The 21,952-nt window shown below is 38.7% G+C and overlaps 1 protein-coding gene across 1 annotated transcript in view; it reads left to right on the top strand.

Moving 5' to 3' along the window:
* The window catches only part of HSF5 (heat shock transcription factor 5), a 32,586-nt gene extending 14,453 nt beyond the window's left edge, over positions 1–18,133 (top strand). The window contains exons 3-6 of the mRNA XM_008147717.3: positions 50–147; positions 4,789–5,310; positions 6,599–6,776; positions 17,677–18,133. Coding sequence (XP_008145939.2) covers positions 50–147; positions 4,789–5,310; positions 6,599–6,776; positions 17,677–17,747 — 869 coding nt within the window. The 3' untranslated portion in view covers positions 17,748–18,133. The remainder of the gene's footprint in view (positions 1–49; positions 148–4,788; positions 5,311–6,598; positions 6,777–17,676) is intronic.
* Positions 18,134–21,952: the final 3,819 nt, after the last annotated feature.

The raw sequence follows: 21,952 nt of genomic DNA, 5'->3' as shown, positions 1-21,952 counted from the left end.
ATAGAGGTTTATTTTGGTTGATGGACTTTCTATTTTGAATTTGTTCCAGCTGTGTTACAGTGCTGCTCTCCTTCTACCCACATGGACGCTCTCAGCAGTTGTGTCACTCCCACTGCCTCTACCTATGCACACTGCAACTACTTCCAGGTAAGATCTTGGAACAATGGACATACTCTGTGTATCAGGTGCAATAGTATTGACCTTGCAGAATTTCAAAGTGTAATTTTATCTTAATGGGTAACCACAGGTAAGCTGTGCATTATGGCCTCAGTTTTCTCAATTCTAAAAATAGAGAGTTGATATAAATGAAGTCTGAGGATTCTTCTAGGCCTGCACTGTCCAATATAGTAGGCACTAGTCACATATGGTTATTTAAATTAAAATTAAATAAAATTTATTCCTCAGTCATACTAACCACATTTCAAGTGCTCTATAGTATCATAGGCTAGTACTACCAAACTATTCAGTATAGATAGAGAACATTCCATCATTAGGGAAAGTTAGTTGGAACATTTATTCTTGGCTCTCCCATGGCAAAATGAATACCAGGTAACTCTAAAAATATATGTCACCAAATGACAAATTGTTTCAAGGTGGTGTAGATAATTACTTTTTTTTAAGGAGAAAAAAATGATATTAAAACACGAGAAATTTAAGTGGTGGTCCTTCAGCCTCCAGGTTGTAAACCATTACAATATACTGACCATTCATGTACTCTCACCAATACCTCCAGTCCAACTCATGCATTTATTTCCAAAAAGGCATCTGAAATTCTTTCCCTTTCTTTCCATTTAAAAATTTTATGTTTACTTCAATTAGTTTTTCATTATTTACTATGAAACAGTTGTTTTAGATTGCTATTTCTAGGATAAGATTAAATTCTAGCTTTGTACTTTGTGCTATAATTGCTTAAAGATTGGAATTATGTGTTTGCCTTTGATATTATATAGCCTAGATAGCTTCCATTCTTAAGAGAATATCTTACTAGTGGCATTCCAAAAGAACATTCCTTTTTTTTTTTTTTTAAAGTCTACATGGGATGTGAAATTATAGTGAGATTATTGTTTGGAGAGTATAGAATTGGATCAGGGAGGCTTAGTTGGACATTTAAAAAAAATAGTCTCCTCCTTTTTTGTTTTTAAATATATTTTTATTGATTTCAGAAAGGAAGAGAGAGAGAGAGAGAGAGAGAGGAGAGAGAGAGAGAGAGCACAACATCAATGATGACAGAGAATCATTAATTGGCTATCTCCTGCACACCCCCTACTGGAGATCGAGCCCACAACCCGGGCATGTGCCCTGACTGGGAATTGAACCATGACCTCCTGCTTCATAGGTCAACGCTCAACCACTTAGCCACATGGGCCAGGCTTAGTTGGACATTTTTTGAAATTTAATAAATCTTTATTGTTCAGATTATTACAATTGTTCCTCTTTTTTCCCCCTATAGCTTCCCTCCACCTGGTTCCCACCGCACCCTCTGCCCTTACCTCCCTGCACTGTCCTCATTCATAGGTGTACGATTTTTGTCCAGTCTTTTCCCGCACCCCCCACACCCCTTTCCCCACGAGGATTGTCAGTCCACTCCCTTTCTATGCCCCTGATTCTATTATATTCACCAGTTTATTCTGCTCATCAGATTTTTTATTCACTTGATTTTTAGATTCACTTGTTGATAGATATGTATTTGTTGTTCATAATTTTTAATCTTTACCCTTTTCTTCTTCCTCCTCCTCTTACAGAATACCTTTCAGCATTTCATATAATACTGGTTTGGTGTTGATGAACTCCTTTAGCTTTTTCTTATCTGTGAAGCTCTTTATCTGCCCTTCAATTCATGATAGATTTGCTGGGTAGAATAATCTTGGTTGTAGGTTCTTACTATTCATCACTTTGTTTTTTTTATTTTTTGTTTTTTTTATTTTTTTAATTACTTTATTGATTAAGGTATCACATATTTGTCATCAAACCCCCCCTCCCATTTCCATCCCAAACCCCCCCACATGCATGCCCCCATCCCCCTGTTGTCCGTGATCATGGTTAGGCTCATATGCAAGCACACAAGTTCTTTGGTTGATCTATCTCCCTTGTCCCCACCCTGCCCTACCTTCCCTCTGAGGTCTGACATCTATTCATCACTTTGAATATTTCTTGCCACTCCCGTCTGGCCTGCATAGTTTCTGTTGAGAAATCAGCTGACAATCGTATGGGTGCTCCCTTGTAGGTAATTAACTGTTTTTCTCTTGCTGCTTTTAATATTCTCTCTTTGTCTTTTGCTCTTGCCATTTTAATTATGATGTGTCTTGGTGTGGTCCTCTTTGGATTCCTTTTGTTTGGGGTTCTGTGCGCTTCCTGGACTTGTAAGTCTATTTCTTTTACCAGGTGGGGGAAGTTTTCTGTCATTATTTCTTCAAATAGGTTTTCAGTATCTTGCTCTCTTCTTCTGGCACCCCCATAATTCGGATGTTGGTACGCTTGAAGTTGTCCCAGAGGCTCCTTACACTATCTTCATATTTTTGGATTCTTTTTTCTTTTCACTTTCCGGTTGAGTGTTTTTTGCTTCTTTTTATTTCAAATCTTTGACTTGATTCTTGCGGTCCTCTAGTCTGCTGTTAGGTCTCTGTATAATATTTTTTTATTTCAGTCAGTGTATAATTTCTAGTTGGTCCCTTTTCATATCCTCGAGGGTCTCGCTAAATTTATTGGCCTTTTCTAGGAAATTCTTGAGAAACCTTATAACTGTGGTTTTGAACTCTATATCCAGTTGTTTGCTTTCCTCCATTTCTTTCATTTGTGATCTGTTTCTTTGTCTCTGCATTTCCGCTGCTTCCCTGAGTTGTTAGAGTGGCTTTGTGTGCTAGGTGTCCTATAGGATCCAGTGGCTCAGCCTCCCCAGTTACCTGAGGTGGACACTCTTGGTGCACCCCTTTGTGGACTGTGTACACGGCCTTGTTTTAGTTAAGTCTTGATTGTTGTTGGTATCACTGGGAGAAACTGACCTCCAGGCCAGTTGTCTGTGAGGATCAGTTGTGTCTACACTGGGAGATCTTCTGTGCTGGAGACACCCTTATGAGACAAGACTTGCAAAATTGCAAAAGCCTCTGTGCTCAGCTTGGATGGGGTGGAGTCTCAGGGCGGAACAGACAGCCTTGGCTTCCTGTCAGCCCTGCCCTATGAGGCCCCTGGGTCTCAGTGTCCGTCGGTAATCGCTGCAAGCACCTCCGAGAGAAAGCTGCCCTCAAGTTTCGCCCACTGCCAGACAGTCCAGTTTCTCCCCAAATGAGTCTGGGTCCCCAGAGTCTCGCCCGGAACTGGAGTTCAGCGCAGTTGGGAGCTTCCGTCTCCCTCCCATTTGAGAAAGCCAGCCGCGCACTTAGCAGTCAATCCTCTCTGCATGTGTGCACCTCCGGACCTCCGGAGCCTTCTGCAGCTCCCCTGAGTCTCAGTGTGCTTTTCTTTCCTTCTAGTTGTAGAATTTCCACTCAGCCAGCTTTCCTGTGGTTCTGGATGATGTCTGTTTGTCTTTTAGTTGTAGTTTTAAAATTGTTGTGCGAGGCAGCAGTTTAGGTGTTTACCTATGCCGCCATCTTGGTTTCTCTCTTTAGTTGAACATTTTTAATGGAAGATATCATCAGTCATGATAGTCCAGTCTATTTATCTTTACTAGAAGGACATATCTGTCACATAAATTGAATGCTCTTATTTGTGAATCCAGACACCCTCTCCCTGAATTATACTGGAGATATTCTAACAGTGTTCATATCTTGATTATGTTTGTCTTAAATAATTTAAAACACCTTTAAAGACTTTTTCTTACTACAGGACAATGCACGTTTATTATAGGAAAATAAAGATAAGTAGACATAAAATTAAACAATTAAATTTACATTATTTGGCATTGGTGTTCTTTAAATTATTGACACAGTCTTTATAGTGTGTTTGGCAACATTGACATACTACATGTTTTATTTAATCATAACTCTTCTGTATTTCAGGTTTATAATCTGAGATAATCAACAAACTTTTATTGAATGCCTATTCTGTGCAAAGCTCTACATTTGGCAATATCAATTCATTACATTTTATTTAATAATTACTTTTCAGTATTTTATATCATAGCTTGAGATCATTTGTAACCAACATGTAATTGAATGCATACTCTGTGCAAAATACAATGTATAAGAGAATACATCTTAAAGATCAATCTAGAAGTGACAGCTATTTTGAAATCTATTATTTTATTATTAAAAATAATCTCAGAAACCAAAGGCCAGTCGATATTCCATCCATTTTTTTCTCAGATCATTTGGAACAGTACCTCCCCCTGAATCTATAGAAGCCTTGGTGGACTTGTGAGCATCTTATGTTTGAAATTTTCTTACTACATTCCTATAGTAGTATACGATAGATACAAGGATATAATAGATACAAGTGATGTTTTTGTCTGCCAGCCTTTATGGAAGAACTCAATATATAGACATTTTATCAGCAAATTAGGTTTTGGGGTACTATAGCCTTTTGATTTTGTATACTTTAACCCTGAGAATGATAGATCCATTCTAGTATTAAACTTAGTATAGTGGTTGACATATAATAGTTGCTAAGTAAATGTTGAAAATAGAATTGAAGCTATCACTGCTGAAAAGTTAATTAGTGTTCAAGTTTTTTTAGTAAGTTTTAAGTTTAATCTATTTATGTTTAGTATTCATCAGTCTATATGCTGTTTCTTTCCTCCTTAACCTCATATTTGATTTTCTATCCAAACAGTCCTATTTTCTCTTTTCCCAGAATCCTCCAATGCCATCCTCCTACCCAGTTGAGTTTCTGCCTTCTAATTGGCCTTGTGGTACTACTGATGAAAATAAAAAGACAGAAGTAAACCTAGAGGCTGTTTTTCGGATCTTAGATGAATTGCATTCCTCCCCTAAATTGGAGATGGTAAAGGTGGAGCCTGTTGAGAATCAGTGCCCAACATCTCAGTCTAACAGAGGCCAACATATCCTAGCTAATTCAAGCAATAACAATCCGTCTTCCACAAGTCAGGCTAGCCAGCTGGAGCCACTTACTCCTGTAGGTTCAGATATTACATCTTTTGTGGTCGGAACAGAACAAGCAATTACCTGCTCTCTACCACAGTCACCTGAGTACATGTATACCATCCACACAGCTCAGCCTGTTGAAAATACTACAATGCAGGAATCTGCAGCCATCCAACAAGCTCATGTCAAACTGAAGGAGCAGCTAAGTCATAATCCATCTCCACCTTCAGTAGTATTTGTGCAGGAAGGGCTACCGTTTAGCCCACACCAGGTAAGGGGAAAAGAAGAAGTGCTAATAAAGCTTAAAGTACCTAGTTTTCTTGCTGTTCTAGTGGAGAGTTTATTCAGGTCTTATTTGGGTTGTGCTTCCTAGAAGGATCCTGTCCCAGTGGTTCTGCACAAAAGATTCAGAAAGAAGTAACCTTAACTCTGAGGCCTCTTCTCACTACGTTGTGGTCTGAAGTCAACCTCTGGAGGGCCAGTCTGCCTGAGCACTGTGTATAAGACTTACTTACATGTTAAAAGCATTCCTTGAGTTTTGCTTCCTATCTTAATTTGGATGGACTAGGTATGCTTGGCTGATTAAATTTCACTACTCAAAAGGGATGGTTTATCTGACAGATAATATTAGGACTTCCTAGCCATATATAGCATGGAAATAAGGAGATGGTTGGAAGTCTTTTTATACCTTCTTATAGCATTACTGAATTCTAATCGACTTGTGAGTACTCTGAACTTCCTTCTAATATCGGCATTCCTAAGGCAGAATTCTGACTCTAGTTTGAGAGACATATTCTCAAGGTAGAAGCTAATTCTTTATTGCTGCTAGTTTTTGACCAGAAAATGAGTAAACTTCAATTCTAAATTAAAGTACATATAAAATAAAATTCATTTTTAGAATTAACTTAATAAGCTTTATTGCATTATGTAATTTTATTTTAAAATAAATTCATAAACAAATAGAGTATTAAAAAAAAGAAATAAAATATTTCAAAATTCGGTCACCTTGACAAAGGGATTTGAATGAAATGAAAACTTAGGAACTCCAATGAAAACTTAGGAACTCCAAGAAAGAAACTCATACCTCATAAGCAGGGCAGATCTAGATTTTATAGGGACTGAGAGCCTGTCGAAGACAAAGAATACAGAATTAGTAGAATAAAGTGTCCTCACTGATATCCAACAGGATTATGCCTATGGCCACTGCAGTATAACCAACCAGAGGGGCAATCTGATGAAAGGCATGCTAGACTGGAAAAATATAACCTTAACCAATTGTAAATTTTTGTGTGTGTGAATTTTACCAAAAAAAATTGAATAAGTTTTGTGTTAAAATTTCCTCTGAGTATAAGTAAATGTTTTGGTTCCACATACATTTCAGCATTTTGTATATGGGGAAATATACATTTTACTACTGAATATTCAGATTAAATCAACAAAATCAAAGGTAATATTCATAAGGCTGTTTACAAGCACATTTGTCGGGTCATGTTTCTATAATAGAACTCCTCTGATAATTTGATAGAAATTCAGAATAATGAGTGGGTTTAATATTTTAGGTGGATGCCAGTATAAAATGCCAGACCAATCCACCTGAGAATATCTTGCCTTCAGAACAGATGGGATTCCTTATTTCAGAGATGGGGCCTGCTAGCAAGCCTAGTAAAGACACAGATTTATCCACTCCAGTCAGATACAGGGAGCGAAGAAGCAGCTCACAGCAAGGAAAGTCCCCTGGTAAGGATTATTGTGCTATAGAATGTTAGAAGTAGAACCATGGGGTAGAATTAATATATGGACAACACTTTTTTCTGGGTCGTTATTTATTAATTGTATTTTACTTATCACATTGCTATTTTACATAGCTGTAATTTTAACTATTTTTCTTAATTATCCTTGTAAAGTATATAAAAGCTTTTTTCGAATATTTCATGTAAGAATTTGAGCTTTCAAAAAGATAGAACATATTAAGTAAAAGCAAGGAATTTGGATTTTTTAACTTGGAGGAGGCAAGGATGAAGGGGGATTTCATAATTGCTTCTGATTCCATAGACTTTGTAATTTTAGTTGTACTTGTTTTCTTATTAACAGGCTATAGGATAAGAGGGAAGTGCTTAAATTATGGCAGGAAAAAATTAGATGAACATTATCCTGAGCATATTATAAAGATAGTAGAAAGTATGGCTCTATCAGTGGGATTGTTTCTCTTGTAGTTTGTAGGAGCCCAGAATTAATGATTGTTTTAAGGCTGAAAAGTTGTGAAATATTGGCAATATTATGACATTTAATTACACTTTCATTTTATTAGGGTCAGGGAACTGCCAAACTGTTGTTTTTTTTTTTGTAACAGCTGACCCATTTTACATTCCCAACAACAATATACAAGGCTTCCCATTGTTCCACATCCTCTCTAACACTTGTTATTGTCCACTTTTTATTATTATTGTAGCCATCCTGGTGGGTATGAAGTGATTTCTCATTGTGGTTTTGATTGCATTTCCTAATGGCTAACGATACTGAGCATTTTCTCATGTGCTGTTGACCATTTGGAGAAAAGATAATTTTTTGACAACTATTATACCAATATTCTATTTGATGAAATCTTCTCCTGTTTTGGTTAAATTTCTCTTGAGTATAGCAGTTGGTAAACTATGCCCCATAGACCAAGTCTACCATCTGCCTGTTTTTATGTGGCCTGCATGATAAGCATGGTTTTTACCTTTTAAATGGTTGGGGGAAATCAAAAGAAGACTATTTCACGACACACGCACATGATATGAAATTCAAATTTCAGTGTTCATAAATAAAGTTTAATTGGAACACACAGCCACAGGCATTCGTTTGCATATTATCTATGGCTGTTTTTACACCACAATAGCAGAGTTGAGCAGTTGCAATAGAGGCCAGCCATATGGCCCACAAAGCAGAAAATATTTACTATCTAGCTCATTGCAGAAAAAGTTTGCCTGTCTGTGTCTTGTTCTGTTCAGGCTGCTATAACAAAAATACCATAGAGTAGGTGGCTTATAAACAACAGAAATCTATTTCTCACAGTTCTGGAGGCTGGGAAGCCTAAGATTAAGGTACAGACAGATTCATTGTCTGGTGAGGGTCCTGTTGCTGGTTCATAGATGGCCACCCTCTTACTGTGTCCTTTCATGGCAGAAGGGACAAGGGAGCTCTGGGATTTCTTTTATAAGGGCACTAATCTCATTTATAAAGAGCTCCACCCTCATGCCCTAATTACTTCCCAAAGGAACCATCTTCTAACACCATCATATTGGGTTTTTTTTTCAACATATAAATTGGGCATTTAGTTTATTGCACCCTGTATTAGAAAGCCTTTGTGCTTAGCTTCTGATCTTTCCAGAGCCCTGATCATTGATGATCAGAGAAGCCCTTAAGAGAGTTAGAAGGTGCTTGTGGAGAGGGTTCACAATGGACTAGTATTCAGTTTAGTTCTTGTAGATGCCCAAATGTTTTTTATTGCCCTAGCTTAGTGGTTGGCAAACTGCAGCTCGCGAGCCACATGCGGCTCTTTGGCCCCTTGAGTGCGGCTCTTCCAAAAAATACCACTGAGTGAGTCTATTTTGAAGAAGTGGCATTAAAAGTAGTTTAAGCCGAAACCGGTTTGGCTCAGTGGATAGAGCCTCGGTCTGCGGACTGAAAGGTCCCAGGTTCGATTCCAGTCAAGGGCATGTACATTGGTTGCGGGCACATTCCCAGTGGGGGGTGTGCAGGAGACAGCTGGTCGATGTTTCTCTCTCATCGATGTTTCTAGCTCTCTATCCCTCTCCCTTCCTCTCTGTAAAAAAAAATCAATAAAAAATATATATTTTTAAAAAGTAGTTTAAGTTTAAAAAATTTGGCTCTCAAAAGAAATTTCAATCATTGTACTGTTGATATTTGGCTCTGTTGACTAATGAGTTTGCCAACCACTGCCCTAGCTGGTTTGGCTTAGTGGATAGAGCGTCAGGCTGACTGAAGGATCCCAGGTTTGATTCTGGTCAAGGGCTCATACCTCAGTTGTAGGCTCGATCCCCAGCCCTGGTCGGGTGTGTGTGAGAGGCAACCAATCGATGTGTCTCTCTCACATCCATGTTTCTCTCTGTCTCTAAACAAACAAACAAACAAACAAACAAAAACAATGGAGAAAACATCCTCAGGTGAGGAATAACCAAAAAAATCAAAACAACAAAAAAACTCCACAAATGTTTTTTATTTTGATAGATACTGAACTCCAAGGATAAATGATTAAATGGTAGGAACCAAATATAAAATTCCTCAAGTATCACTTAAATTTCAACTGTCACTATCATAAAGTAATGATACTAGTGGAGCTTCAATAAGATTCCAGTTCTCAACCTGGCTTGGAAACTCAAGTTGATTAGAATGTAGTCCCCATATGCCAAGGTTGCAGGTTCAACCAATGAATGCATAAAGAAGTGGAATAACAAATCAATGTTTCTCTCTCCCTTCCTTGCTCTCTAAAATCCTACCTAATAATAGAGTAATATGCAAATTGACTGTACCTTCGCTGTGCCCACGATTGGCCAGGAGGCGCAGGGGGGCGGGACTCGTGGTGGCTGGGGTGGCCGATTGGGCCGGTGGGACGCTGAGCTTGCATCGCCAGCGGCGGCGCGAGCTCAGCTTCTACGCCATGGCTGTGCTGGGGCACAGAAGGGGCCTCTGGGACAGCAAGCCCACATCCCACCGCCGACCATCAAAAGCGGGGAGCTGGGTGTCTGCTCTGGCACCAGCGGACAGACACCCAGCTCCCCCGCGATCGAAAGCGAAAGTGGGGGAGCTGGGTGTCTGTCTACTCCGGCACCAGGCCAAAAGCCTCTATCAGAGGCTTTTGAAAGGCCTGCTGCACCAGTGGACACCCAGCTCCCCCACGATCGAAAGTGGGGAGCTGTGTGTCCGCTCCGGCACCAGTGGACCCCCTGCCATCAAAAGCGGGGAGCAGGCTGCCAGCAGTGTCCGTGGTGCGTGCTAGGCTTTGCGGGGCAGTGGATATGGCCTGGATGGCAGGTTAGGCCTAAGGGACCCTACACGTGCATGATTTAATCATGCACTGGGCCTCTAGTAATATAATAAATAAATAAATAAATAAATAAATAAATAAATAAATAAGGTTCCAGCTCTCATAATACATTATATTTTCACGAAATCACCTCTAAAGACTTCTTTGGCTCCAGATTCTGTTACTCCTTCTCCCATTAAATGTGGAAATGTCATTATGTTGTTCAGTATCCCATTGAACAGGAGCATTCTGTATTCCAGAACTTATCAGAGTCCTTCTATAACTGAACTATTTTGAAAATCTGCTCTGTTTAGGTAGGGGCATCTCCTTATACTTCAAGATTTCTTTGAATCTTTTTTGAATAAGTGACTTCAATTAGATTTGTATTCACATTGTGTTGATTTCAATAGATATGCATTTTGTTAGAAGGAGGTTGTTAATCAGGCATTGCCCTGCTTTTGAGCACATTTTGACTTAAGGAAATAACTTAAGGATTAAAAATACCAAAAGTTAAAGCAAATTAGACTCAATCATGTACCTCCAATTTCTATAATGATATTATCCTAAACTGAATGTACCCAAATAATAATCTTATTGTGGAAGCTACACTGTCCTATAATTCTGATGGGATGTTTATAGTTAAGGGAAACTGAATGTTTAAGAGTAAGGTTCAGTTCATTCCTGAAGAAAGGAATTTTGTGCCTGTTGAATTATGGGTGAAATTTCATTAAAGTAATAGCCCCAAGACCCTGGAAAGTGCTTGTAGTAAGAATTAACATTCCCAAATAAATAAAATGCCCTTGTCCCTCAAGTCCTTTCAGCTCTCAAACCAATGCAGGTGCTGTGATTCCCAAATACTTACCTTCTCTGATGAGTATGCAAGGTTTTCTTCTGAATGAAATCATATAAACCTCTACTAGCAACCAAGCTGGTTTATGTCTTTTTGTATTTTTATTGGTCTATAGGTTCAAGCTCTTTGATTGGTAGCTTTGCTAATTAAGGAAACTCACTTTAATAAAATTATTATGTTTAGATGGTTGTTATTAGAAGCTGTGTGCCGAATGCTACTTTAAGGCCAATCATTAAGGTTAAGAGGGTTTGTTGCTCACACTAATTTACATAACTCACTTCAAGGCTGTTATAGAGCCTTATAGCTACTGTTATTTTAAACATGCCTATCTGTGATATGCTCTTGTCCATAATTTGAACCTATCAATATGATAAAGTCTTAATAAGTAGTTAAATAAATGACATTTGTTCACTGAAAAAAATAATAGAGTTTGTTGCTTTTGTCCTTCAGCCTGCCACTGCATAGTTGCTTTAATAGTATTTACTTTTCTCATTATCAAGAATTACTACTCTGCTTTCAAAGTTGGGTTACAATGGAGTCTATTCATATTCCAAAATCTTATGTTAGTATTTTCCATTAGGATATGGCCTGTCCTTTTTATCTGATGTGGAGCTGAGGTGTAGAGAATGATCATAAGTAGGTGTTGCTCCTTCTACATCTTTTGGTCAGCTTTCAAAATATGCCACTCTGGCTGGTTGGAGCACCATCCTGTCCACTGAAGGGTCATGGGTTTGAGTCCCATACCCCCTTGCACTGTGCATACGTGAGGCAACTGACCAATGTTTATCTCTCACATTGATGTTTTTCTCTCTCTCTCTCTCCCTTACTCTCTCAAAATCAATGAAAGCATATCCTTGGGTGAGGATTTAAAAAAAAAATCCTGATACCTAGATTGCTCTTTATACCAACTAAATCAGAATGTATGGGGTAGGGGCCATGAACATCAGTATTTGTGTTTTTTTGCTTTGCTTTAGTTTTTTTTATAATAAATCTTTATTGTTCAGATTATTACAATTGTTCTTCTTTTTTCCCCCCATAGCTCCCCTCCATCGGTTCCCACCCCACGCCATCCCATGCCCTTATCCCCCCCCCCACTGTCCTCATCCATAGGTGTATGATTTTTGTCCAGTCGCTTCACCGCAGGCCCCACACCCCTTTTCCCCCAAGGATTGTCAGTCCACTCCCTTTATATGCCCCTGATTCTATTAAATTCACCAGATTATTCTGTTCATCAGGTTTTTTATTCACTTGATTTTTAGATTCACTTGTTGATAGATATTTATTTGTTGTTCATAATTTTTATCTTTACCTTTTTCTTCTTCTTCCTCTTCTTAGAGAATACCTTTCAGCATTTCATATAATTCTGGTTTGGTGGTGATGAACTCCTTTAGCTTTTTCTTATCTGTGAAGCTCTTTATCTGCCCTTCAATTCTAAATGATAGATTTGCTGGGTAGAGTAATCTTGGTTGTAGGTTCTTGCTATTCATCACTTTGAATATTTCTTGCCACTCCCGTCTGGCCTGCATAGTTTCTGTTGAGAAATCAGCTGACAATCGTATGGGTGCTACTTGTAGGTAATTAACTGTTTTTCTCTTGCTGCTTTTAATATTCTCTCTTTGTCTTTTGCCCTTGGCATTTTAATTATGATGTGTCTTGGTGTGGTCCTCTTTGGATTCCTTTTGTTTGGGGTTCTGTGCGCTTCCTGGACTTGTAAGTCTATTTCTTTTACCAGGTGGGGGAAGTTTTCTGTCATTATTTCTTCAAATAGGTTTTCAGTATCTTGCTCTCTTCTTCTGGCACCCCCATAATTCGGATGTTGGTACGCTTGAAGTTGTCCCAGAGGCTCCTTACACTATCTTCATATTTTTGGATTTTTTTTTCTTTTTGCTTTTCTGGTTGGCTGTTTTTTGCTTCTTTGTATTTCAAAACTTTGACTTGATTCTTGCAATCCTCTAGTCTGCTGTTGGATCTCTGTATATTATTTTTTATTTCAGTCAGTGTATGCTTAATTTCTAGTTGGTCCTTTTTCATATCCTCGAGGGTCTCACTAAATTTATCGGCCTTTTCTAGAAAATTCTTGAAAAACCTTATAACTGTGGTTTTGAACTCTATATCCAGTCATTTGCTTTCCTCCATTTCTTTCATTTGTGATCTGTTTCTTTGTCTCTGCATTTTCGCTGCTTCCCTGAGTTGATAGAGTGGCTTTGTGTGCTAGGTGTCCTATAGGACCCAGTGGCTCAGCCTCCCCAGTTACCTGAGGTGGACACTCTTGGTGTACCCCTTTGTGGACTGTGTGCACAACCTTGTTGTAGTTATGCCTTGATTGTTGTTGGTTTCACTGGGAGGAATTTACCTCCAGGCCAATTGGCTGTGGGGATCAGCTGTGTCTAAGCTGGGAGAACTTCTGTGCTGGAGACACCCTTATGAGACAAGACTTGCTTCAGTGGGGCTTTGGTGCTCACTGAGTCTGCCCGAGTGTGTCCCTTATGGATCGCTTGGATGGGGCGGAGTCTCAGGGTGGAGCAAACAGCAATGGCTTCCCGTCAGCCCTGCCCTAAGAGGCCCCTGGGTCTCAGTGTCCGGCGGTAATCACTGCAAGCACCTTTGAGAGAAAGCCGCCCTTGAGTTCCGCCCGCTTCTAGACAGTCCAGTTTCTCCCCGAATGAGTCTGGGTCCCCAGAGTCTTGTCTGGAACTGGAGTTCAGAGCAGTCAAGAGCTTATGTCTCCCTCTGGCTTGAAAAAGCCAGCCGTGTACTCAGTTGCCAGCCCTCTCTGTGCACATGCCTCCACACCTCTGCCTTCCGCTCCTCCTCTGAGTCTCAGTGTGCTTTTCTTTTTCCTTCTAGTTGTAGAATTTCCACTCATCCAGCTTTCCTGTGGTTCTGGATGATGTCCGTTTTGTCTTTTAATTGTAGTTTTGAAGTTGTTGTGCGAGGTGGCAAGTTCAGGTGTTTACCTATGCCACTGTCTTGGTTTCTCTGATTGGTCCTTTTTCATATTCTTGAAGGTCTCACTAAATTCCTCGGAGGTCTCTAGAAGATTCTTTTTTTTTTTTTTTAATATATTTTATTGATTTTTTACAGAGAGGAAGGGAGAAGGATAGAGAGTTAGAAACATCGATGAGAGAGACACATCGATCAGCCGCCTCCTGCACACCCCCTACTGGGGATGTGCCCACAACCAAGGTACATGCCCCTGACTGGAATCGAACCTGGGACCCTTCAGTCCGAAGGCTGACGCTCTATCCACTGAGCCAAACCGGCTAGGGCTAGAAGATTCTTGAGTAACCTTATAACTGTGGTTTTGAACTCTATATCCAGTAATTTGTTTTTCTCCATTTCTTTCATTTGTGACATGTTTCTTTGTCTCCACATTTTGGCTGCTTCCCTGTGTTGATAGAGTGGTCTTGTATGCTAGGTGTCCTCTAGGGCCCAGTGGCTCAGCTTCCTCAATTACTTGAGCTAGACACTCTTGGTGCACCCCTTTGTGGGCTGTGTGCACAGTCTTATTGTAGTTAAGCCTTGATTGCTGTTGGTATCACTGGGAGGAATTTACCTCCAGGCCAATTGGCTGTGAGGACCAGCTGTGTCTACAATGGGAGAACTTCTGTGCTGGAGACACCATTATGGAGCAGGAATTGCTTCAGTGGGGCTTTGGTGCTCACTGAGTCTGTCCCTTGAGTGTGTCGCTTATGGATGTGAAGAGTTATAATCTGGTATGGTCTCACACTGACCACTGGGTATACTGGCTCTTAGATCTCCAAGGAGGTGCAAAGTTAGCCACTACCTGAGGCCACCCAGCAGGAGCTACAGAGAGATCTGCAGATTCCTCCTCTTTGTTTGGGGTTTGGAAGTGCCCAGATGAGGCCCAGCTGTGAAGCAATGCAGGCTGCTGCTGCAAAGCGTCAGGCCTTCTTTTGGACGCTTTGGAGCTCTTTGACCCAGCTGCAGTTTGTTAGGTTTTAGGTTGCAAAAGGACAGGCCATTCATATGCAAAAGCTGCTGCGCACAGCTTGGGTGGGGTTGTAAATTGAGTGGGGCGGGGTCTCAGGGAATCACCAGGGCAGAACAAACAGCAATGGCTGCCAGTCAGCCCTGCCCCAGAGAGATGTCTGGGTCTATGTATCCCATGGCCCCGTGCAGGAACAATGATTGCTGCGAGCACCTCTGAGAGAAAGCCACCCTCGTGTTCTGGCCTGATGGCAGACAGTCCAATTTCTCCCCGTATGAGTCTGAGTCCCCAGAGTCCCGCCTGGAACTGGAGTTCAGAGCAGTTGGGAGCTTGTATCTTCCTCCCAATTGAAAAAAACAACAGCGCACCCAGTTGCCAGCCCGTTTTATGCCTCGTCTCTGTACGTCCACACTTCCACACCTCTGCACCTCCTACCAGTCTCAATGCGCTTTTTTTCTTTCCTTCTAGTTGTAGAACTTCCACTCAACCAGCTTTCCCGTGGTTCTGGATAATACTTGTTTTGTCTTTTAGTTGGAGTTTGGATGTGGAGAGGCAGCAAGTACAGGTGTTTACCTATGCTGCCATCTTGGTTGTTCATCAGTATTGTTTTTAAGGATTGCAATGTGCAGCAAAATTTAGAAACCGCTGATTTTACTTGTTAGCCATATAGCTTAGAGGTTCCTTCCCTGAGTATCTATTTACTCCTCCGTATTAATTAGATGACCTTATAATAGTGAATTTTAGTTACTTGAAACAAAGATGTGATATATATATATATATATATATATATTAGTACCATTATCATTATTATCACCATTATTTAGACTGTAAAGAAGCCATTTTGTGGTAAGATATACATAATATACAGTTTACCATTTTAACCATTTTTAAGTGTACATTTCAGTTGTGTTAAGTACATTCACGTTGTACTACCATTAGCATCTCCAGATCTTTTTTTCATCTTTTTAAACGGAAACTCCGGATCCATTGCACACTAACTCCCTTCTCTGTAGCTCCTGGCAACCATCATTCTACTTTCTTGTCTCTATAAATTTGACTACTCCTGGTACTTCATATAAGTGTAATCACATAGTATTTGATGTTCTGTGACTGACTTATTTCAATTAGTGTAATGTCATCAAGGTTCATTCATGTGTTAGAATTCCTTTTCTAGTTGAATCTGAATAATATGCCATTGCATGTATGTACTACGTGCAATACATGCAATGGAATATTATTGTTTACCCATTTATTTGTTGACAGTTGGATTGCTTCCACCTTTTGTCTATTGTGAATCATGCTGCCATGATCATGGATGTGCAAGAAGCCAATTTACCATTAAACCAATGGTCTATTCTCCCTCTGAAAGATACTCATCTGGATAAATTGCTTGCTCTTTATGGATCGATTGTAGTGGACTTCACCAGTTGAGCGAGTAACTGCCCCCAGTGATTGGTTTTTTATAAAACATGGCAAAAATTATGTACTATTTCAGATGCTTTCTGGGGGTGGTAGTAGAATTATTTTATTGAATCTGCTCTCTCACTCAGGCTGTGGATTAATCCCACAGAGGCTGTGTTCTACAAACATAGTGACAGAAGTCTGTTTGTCCAGAATGAAATAAAGGATTCATGCTGCATAGTTTAGTTTAACTCTAAAATGCCACTAGGGCAAAATTGTAAGCTTCAAAACCAACCTAAAAAGGCTCCCTAGCCATGTTAGGATTTTAGAAGTTTGAATCTAGAAGCCTCATTAGCATCCTTTTATTTCTGTCTGTGTTACTCAGAAAAGCCATTTAGTCTACTTCTATACATGGTCTTAGCTTTTTGTGTTACACAACCTCATACCTGATCTGAAAGTTTACTTTTTTCAATTCTTATTTATTTATTTATCTATTTATTTATAACTAGAGGCCCAATGCACAAAAATCTGTTTGTGTGGGCCCCGCCCACTGCTCGTTTCAGAAGGTTGTTCTGCAGTCTGGTATAATTAGCATATTAGCTCTTTATTATATATGATTATTATTTTTAAATTTATTTCAAAGAGGAAGGGAGAAGGGAGAGAGAGAGATCAGAACATCAATAATGAGAGAGAATCATTGATCGGCTGCCTCCTGCATGTCCCCCACTGGGGACTGAGCCCACAAATCAGGCATGTGCCCTTGACCAGAATCAAACCCGGGACCCTTTAGTCTGCAGGCCAGTGCTCTATCCACTGAGCCAAACCGGCTAGGGCACTTCTTTCCATTCTTAATGAACCAACTACTCTTTGGCTCCTGACCTCTGTGAAGGGTATGCTATTTTTTTTTATAGACAATTCAGATAGATGTTTTTATAAGGGATCAGCTATGTTAGTCAATAAGTGAAAAATTTATGGGGCATGCAACTTTGGAAAAGTAGTGATTACCTATTTTAATATTGTATTTCTGAAGGTATTACTTTTTCATATTCCCACAACCCACCCACCTATTCTTATAGCATCAAAGAAATGAACTTTCATGTCTATTTTTCAATTGATCCCTTTGATACTTTTTCTTAACTTTTCACCTAGAATTAAAGGCATTTTAAATGAAAAAAGGCTTGGCCACATCACTAAAGGGATAGAAACTTTAAACTTTGTTTTGTCTTGTTGGGTTAACAAATGGGCTGCATCTGTGTGCTTTAGAGGTACAGGGGTGCCCTTAACTGGAGAATCTGATAAGATAATGATTTAAGACACATAAGCAACTTGTTCTTCTTGTCTGAAGACTTGTCTATTGAACCCTACAGTCTGAGAGGCTAAGAGTAAGTAAACAAACCTTTCTTTCTAGATCTTCATCTGCTGGTGGATGTGGCCTGCAAGCAAGAACACTTTCCAAAGGAGGAAGAATTAAAAGAGTGAGGCACGGATGACACGTGACATTGTGCACTAGCTGTAGCTGGAAGCAGACTAGCCTTGCACATGACACACTGTTGGGATTTTTTCAGTTCTGTTAAGGAAAAATATATTTTTGTTTTGTTAATTGAGAATTTTGTTAATTGGAAATTTGGTATTTATTACAGCTGTTCAGTTCAGATTATTTACCTTGACAAACTACTAAACATCTAGCAGCCATTTTTTTGTTTGTTTTTTTGCTGCTCAGATCCCTTTCAAATGAAAAGTCCTGGCCTTCTGTTACAATCAAGAAGCATCTAAAAACTGCTGCATCTATGGTACTGGAGGATAATGTGTGTATGTGTGCTGGTTTGTTATCTTGCTCCTCTCAAATTATGGTCAGCACAACTCCAGTGAGGACTTAAGTCTATCTGTTTCAAGTCACAGTGTGATTCTTTTAGAGACGTTTGTGTGAGACACAAAGGCATGTAAGGTCACCAAGACCACAGATCTAAATGGTTCAGGAATTCCCGGGAAGAAACTCTGGGAAAGAGATAATTTTCTGTGATTAACTAGGAAATGCTCTTAACTTTCTAACCCAGCATTCTGTTTCAAGAGCAAGGCATCCGGACTTGGATCATCTATCACACTTAACAGCTCCTACTTATTTTATATTTAAGGGAGCATTCTTCTATTTTCATATATTTCTTTACTTTTAAATGGTACATTATTATAAATTATAAGGTTTTGTTAATATATCACTTATTTAAATGTCTCCTAAAGAAAAGTATTCAACTGGTTTAATATATATATAAATGCTGGTAGATTTTTAACGTTTTAAAGCTTTATATTTTTATTAATATTTCAAGATAGAAGGATAAAGGATGCATGTGTAATATTTTTACTTTGAGGGGGAAATGTGCAATGTGCGCACAAAAACATTAAGAGATTTAACACAGTGCTTTCTTATTTTAGATTTTTTTTACATCCAGTAAGTATAAATTATCATTTATATAAGATATTGTGTGCAAATTTTGGGAGAAACTGATTAGTAGTCAGTTAACAGAAGCTTTACCACTGATATTTTTAATAGTTTATGTTTGTTTTAAGCTTCTGAGAGAACTTTGGATAGTGGAATATACTATAACATTTTTATCTTGTCCCCTCTGTAGGATTCTAGATTCGAGTAGGATTGTGGGACTGGTTTTTAAGAGAGGTATCTTGGTTATCCACTTTCTGTGGTTGATCCCTCAATTGTTCATCCAAGGACAGCAGGAAACTTTCTGATTTAACGTCTTTGAAATTGACTAGAACTTTCTTATTGAATTCTGCTTTAGTTTTCCTAATAAGCACTGCAGAAACAAAAGGAAAGCCTAGGAATATGAAAGTAATTAAAAAGAAAACGCACCTGGTGATATGGTAAGAGTACTGTGTTAACATTGTGGGTATAACAATTCATTAAATTGCATTGTGCCTTCCCAATGATGTCAAACCCTAGAAGTGTTACAGAAATAGTAGGTTTTTGTTTGTGTTTTTATTAGAGGATGATCTCTGTATGGTGACTCAGTTTGATATGAAAGTAGGTTCTGAAAAGTAATCTATTTGGTCCATCTGATTCTACAAGTTGATATCTATGTAATGGGCATTTATTCAACTTTATTAGCAAGGTTTAAAAGATGAACAGATTATCAAGACTCCTACATCTTTTGGCCAGACTCTGTCTTTTGGCAGAGTATGTGAAGAGGAGACCCAATTTCTAAATGAAGGAACTTTGCTTTTTCTCTGTCATGTTGAAAAGCCAATATACTGTGGTGGTATTTCTTCCCTTAAATATGCCTTTCTTAGCTTTGTATATGTTGAAGGAAATAATATCTTTTGAGGAAAGTAGGAACCGTGGCATGGATTTGGTTCCAGTGGTTTTAAGGCTTAATAAAATGAAATATTTTTATCAGCTTTCCAAACTTTTTTCTGTATATGAAACAACAGACCAAGAAGCTAGATCTCCCACTGTCCTCACATGCCTGCTGCCTATCAACTAAAGCTATCATCACAGACTTCGGTAAAATGGAGAAAGATAAAATAAAATCTTTGTGTGAATTAGCCAGTAGGGTCTGGCACACACTAAAAAGGTTCCTGACTAGCACCTCAGTGTTTCAGCACCTTTAGCATGATAAATTTCAATCAGTCAACAATAAAGTGAGCGTTTCAACTTGACTTGTGTCTTGATTGTTTTTACTGTTTAATTGGTGATTATTAGAAACCTCAGTCATTATGACTTTTAATCATAATAATAAAGTTCAAAAGAGAATGTACTCTGTGTTTTTAAAGAATCTGACTTTTTCAGAAAATGTGCACTGGCTTTTTAAATTTAAAATTTGCACTTGAATAGAGATTTTTAAAATGCCATTAAAGATAAGGACAATTCTTTTTTAAAAAAATATTTTTTATTGATTTCAGAGAGGAAGGGAAAGAGAAACATCAATGATGATGAGAGAATCATTGATTGGCTGCCTCCTGCATGCCCCCCACTAGGGATGGAGCCCAAAACCTGGACATGTGCCCTGACTGGGAATTGAACTGTGACCTGGTTCATAGGTTGACGATCAACCACTGAGCCATGCCAGCCAGGCAAAGGATAAGGACAATTCTTGGCCATGTTTTAGAAACCTAGTTTTTTGGAAGAGGATGTATGGTCTTCAGTAACTGTAGTCCATCCAGATGTGAAAGTAGATCCTGAGGGATGACTTGTGAGACTAGGTGGCAGATGTCAGGGAGGTGGGTGTTTCATCACCACAGTGATGGCATCTCTGTGAAGGTTGTAGTATGTCAACCCCTGAGAGATAACTCCAAAATTTAAAGCCGAAGAATAGTTTATCTTGCTTGTCAATTCTGGCGACATAAACACAGTATATCAGTGAACTAAATCACATAGAGCTGTTTGGCTTGATCCTGGGTATCTCAGGGTACCCAGGCTCATGATACATATTATCATCATTCCAAGATCTTGGAGTTTCTTTAAAAGAGGGCAACCATAGCCCTAACCAGTTTGGCTCAGTGGATGGAGTGTCAGCCTGTGGACTCAAGGGTCCCAGGTTCAATTCCAATTAGGGGCATGTACCTTGGTTGCGGGCACATACCCAGTAGGGAGTGTGCAGGAGGCAGCTGATTGATGTTTCTCTCTCATCGATTTTCTAACTCTCTATCCCTCTCCCTTCCTCTCTGTAAAAAATCAATAAAATATGTTAAAGAAAAAAAGAGGGCAACCACATTTATATTTTTTTCTTCTTTCAACTAAATGTATGTCTGAACTCTTAGGCTTGATTTTCTTAATTCCTTTGTAAGATTCAAGTAGGAATAAGTGAGGCAAAGCCCATTAGTAGCTTACTTTTTATTTAGTTAACTTTCAATATAATTTGGCATATGTCATATATAGTAATGTTTAATTTGCGTTATTTATGCTTTACTATTACATGGCATACATAAAATAAAAATATTAAACCATAACAGACTTTATTTTTTATTTTTAAAGTTTTCAGGTATAATACACAAAAGCAAAAAAGTTTATCTTTAAAAATATCAAGTATCACATCCATAGTCTAGTCCTAATTATAATTACTTCTTAAAGCAACATTTGTCTTTCTTTACAAATACAGCAGCAGGTGGTAAGACCTAAAGTCTCAAACACATTGCTTAAAGTTCATAATACAAACAAATGTATATGTCTCAAATCATATTTTAGGCAGTTTAACTTAAAATGCATAAACAATTACATTAAATTTATTAAGTCAATGAAAAAAATAACATCAAGAAAAAAATACAGAAAATCTTTATAGAGCACAAAGAAATCAAGTTTACTTATGGCAACAAATCAGTATCTGTTAATCAATGATAAGCAGTGAAAGTGCCTTCATCCAGGGGAAAGTAAAGAGGAAAAACATACCATTACTTTGCATGCTTGAAAAGTTATAGTGACAAGACTATAATCTTGGAAAACATTAACTTCTTACTTAAAATAAATTTTAAAAAAGGTATAGCATACTTTGCTCTTTAAAATGCCCAAAGGCTGGTCTATAATTTCCACCAGTAGGACTACCAAAATATGTTGATCTAGGTTAATGGGCACACTAATGAATTCCGTAATGCTACCCCTAGACTGGGACCCTCTCAAGGACAGGCATTCTCTTTCATCTCTGTATCTCTGCATTTGGCAAAGCACTTGGATCACAGACATT

The sequence above is a fragment of the Eptesicus fuscus genome, chromosome 20 (assembly GCF_027574615.1).
Source record: "Eptesicus fuscus isolate TK198812 chromosome 20, DD_ASM_mEF_20220401, whole genome shotgun sequence".
NCBI lineage: Eukaryota > Metazoa > Chordata > Mammalia > Chiroptera > Vespertilionidae > Eptesicus > Eptesicus fuscus.
The sequence above is the reverse complement of the archived record's forward strand: the minus strand, read 5'-3'. Positions and strand labels throughout refer to the sequence as shown.